This window comes from Odocoileus virginianus, chromosome 27, assembly GCF_023699985.2.
Source record: "Odocoileus virginianus isolate 20LAN1187 ecotype Illinois chromosome 27, Ovbor_1.2, whole genome shotgun sequence".
Taxonomy (NCBI): domain Eukaryota; kingdom Metazoa; phylum Chordata; class Mammalia; order Artiodactyla; family Cervidae; genus Odocoileus; species Odocoileus virginianus.
The window spans coordinates 44,075,313-44,078,739 of record NC_069700.1 but is presented as its reverse complement, the minus strand read 5'-3'; the positions used below and the strand labels follow the sequence as shown (position 1 = coordinate 44,078,739).

The 3,427-nt window shown below is 47.8% G+C and overlaps 1 protein-coding gene across 1 annotated transcript; it reads left to right on the top strand.

Annotated features, from left to right (window-relative positions):
* Positions 1-341: 341 nt before the first annotated feature.
* Positions 342-1,295, top strand: LOC110122442 (olfactory receptor 2H1-like). Its single transcript, XM_020869956.2, has one exon. It carries the CDS (start codon positions 342-344, stop codon positions 1,293-1,295), a length of 954 nt encoding a protein of 317 aa, XP_020725615.2.
* The last annotated feature ends 2,132 nt before the right edge of the window (positions 1,296-3,427 follow it).

Below are 3,427 nucleotides of genomic sequence, written 5' to 3'. Positions count from 1 at the left end.
CACTCCATAAATGCACATTGGGTGAATTAATTAATCCATGCTTTACACCAGCCCCCTTTAAACTGAACCAGTGAATCTGAGACCAATGTGAAGCTCCATCTATCTTCTGCATGTTCATAGCTTCCTCACTCTCACTGGACCACATTTGACCAGGAGGAGCAGGGGAAGAGAAGGAGCTGCTGGACGGTGATGTGCTGGGAAAGAGGCTGAGTGAGTGACAACAGAAGAGAAATGTCCACCCGGTATGACCTGACAAGCACCCAGGGTGAGTTATCATAAGACAGGTGGGAACACACAGCTCAGACAGCCCTCATCCCTCTAGGTCTGGACAGGAACAGGCCATGGTCAACCACAGCTCCCCAGTGGACTTCCTCCTTCTGGGCTTCTCTGAACACCCAGGGCTTGAAAGAATCCTCTTTGTGGTTATCTTGATCTCTTACCTCCTGACTCTGGTGGGCAACACACTCATCATCCTGCTGTCCGTGCTGGACCCCAGGCTCCACTCCCCGATGTACTTTTTCCTCTCCAACCTCTCCTTCCTGGACCTCAGCTTCACCACAAGCTGTGTCCCGCAGATGCTGGTCCACCTCTGGGGCCCAAGGAAGACCATCAGCTTCCTTGGCTGCTCTGTCCAGCTCTTCATCTTCCTGTTTCTGGGGACCACGGAGTGTGTCCTCCTGACCGTGATGGCCTTTGACCGCTATGCGGCTGTCTGCCAGCCCCTCCACTATGCCACTATCATCCACCCCCGCCTGTGCTGGCAGCTGGCAGCCGTTGCCTGGGTTGTTGGGCTGGTGGAGTCAGTGGTCCAGACACCACCAACGCTCCGTCTGCCTTTCTGCCGCCACCAGCAAGTGGATGATTTTGTGTGTGAGGTCCCGGCTCTAATTCGCCTCTCCTGTGGAGACACCACCTACAATGAGATCCAGATGGCTGTTGCCAGTGTCTTCATCTTGGTTGTGCCTCTCAGCCTCATCCTGGTTTCTTACAGTGCCATTGCCCGGGCAGTGCTAAGGATTAACTCTGCCGTAGCATGGAGGAAGGCTCTGGGGACCTGCTCCTCTCATCTCATTGTGGTCACTCTTTTCTACAGCTCGGTCATTGCTGTCTACCTCCAGCCCAAAAATCCCTACGCCCAGAAGAGGGGCAAGTTCTTTGGTCTCTTCTACGCAGTGGGCACTCCTTTACTTAATCCCCTCATATACACCCTGAGGAATAAGGAGGTAAAGAGGGCACTCAGGAGGTTGCTGGGGAAAGACAGGGACTCCGGGGAGAGCCGAGGGACAGCTGCCTGATGTGCTGGAAAAGCAACAACAGCTTCTCAGTGGTTTTGTCAGGAAGTCTGTGTCCACACAACTCTGCTCTCCTCATATCCATCATACCACAGAAATGGATGGCAGCTCCCTCTGTGTGCGTGCAAGTGTGAGTGTGGATGTGTGACACAGAGAGATGCCTCAGAGATGGAGGACAGCCCCTGTGTGTGCGTGTACACAAGTGTGAGTGTGTATGTGCAACACAGAGAGAGACACACAAAGAGAGAGAAACAAAAACTGAAAATGTATTAAGTGGAGTTATGTAGCCCTGTATGAAGCATATGAATCAAATTAATGTTTTCCCTATTTTGTGAATGTTGATCTCCCCAACTTTATCATTTCCATTTCTAACTCGCCTCCTTGTCACATTGTCACTATTTCTTCACCTCCACTTCTAATTTCTACTGTAGTTTCTTTAGTTCTCTCTTAAGGTTTTTCCACTTCCCCAAGCTGGTTTTAGAAAAGGCAGAGGAGCCAGAGATCAAATTGCCAACATCCAATGGATCATCGAAAAAGCAAGAGAGTTCCAGAAAAACATCTATTTCTGCTTTATTGACTATGTCAAAGCCTTTGACTGTGTGGATCACAATAAACTGTAGAAAAACTGAAAGAGATGGGAATACCAGACCACCTGACCTGCCTCTTGAGAAACCTATATGCAGGTCAGGAAGCATCAGTTAGAACTGGACATGGAACAGCAAACTGGTTCCAAATAGAAAAAGGAGTCTGTCAAGGCTGTATATTGTCATCCTGCTTATTTAACTTATACGCAGAGTACATCATGAGAAATGCTGGGCTGGAAGAAGCACAAGCTGGAATCAAGATTGCTGGGAGAAATATCAATAACCTCAGATATGCAGATGACACCACCCTTATGGCAGAAAGTAAAGAGAAACTAAAAAACCTCTGGATGAAAGTGAAAGAGGAGAGTGAAAAAGTTGGCTTAAAGCTCAACATTCTGAAAACTAAGATCATGGCATCTGGTTCCATCACTTCATGGCAAATAGATGGGGAAACAGTGGAAACAGTGTCAGACTTTATTTTGGGGGGCTCCAAAATCACTGCAGATGGTGATTACAACCATGAAATTAAAAGATGCTTACTCCTTGGAAGGAAAGTTATGACCAACCTGGATAGCATATTAAAAAGCAGAGACATTACTTTGCCAACAAAGATCCGTATAGTCAAGGCTATGGTTTTTCCAGTGGTCATGTATGGATGTGAGAGTTGAACTGTGAAGAAAGCTGAGCACCAAAAAAATGGTGCTTTTGAACTATGGTGTTGGAGAAGACTCTTGAGAGTCCCTTGGACTGCAAGGAGATCCAACCAGTCCATCCTAAAGGAGATCAGTCCTGGATGTTCACTGGAAGGACTGATGCTGAAGCTGAAACTCCAGTACTTTGGCCACCTCATGCAAAGAGTTGATTCATTGGAAAAGACCCTGATGCTGGGAGGGATTGGGGGCAGGAGGAGAAGGGGACAACAGAGGATGAGATGGCTGGATGGCATCACCGACTCGGTGAACTTGAGTTTGGGTAAACTCCGGGAGTTGGTAATGGACAGGGAGGCCTGGTGTGCTGCAATTCATGGGGTCGCAAAGATCGGACACAACTGAGTGACTGAACTGAACTGAACTGATGTGTCTATTTTGCTATCTCATTCTATTTTACCCCCACATGACAGCAAGGAGATAGGGAGATGAAGCCCAGGGAGTTCTGAGACTCACCCAAGGACACACAGTGTTAGGACTAAATCCCAGGTCCCATGAGTTCCATCAGGCAGCTTCACAATTCCAGGCAGTTGTTTTCATACCAGCATCAAACATTTCCATATACTTGGGCTGGAAGTCAGAACAGAGGCTTAGGAGAAACCTTAGTTTATTCAGTTCTACTGTTTCCTCTTCTCTGGCACCCACAGATGACAGACCAACCTCTAAGACAGAGAGGGAGACATCAAAATATTTATGCTGGTGAAACAGTTTTGACAAGGAAGGATTGGTGCCATCTAATGGATCTTCCCTGTAGCTCAGACAGTAAAGAATCTGCCTGTAATGCAGGAGACCCGGGTTCTATCTTTGGGTTGGAAAGATCCTCTGGAGAAGGGAATGGCAAACC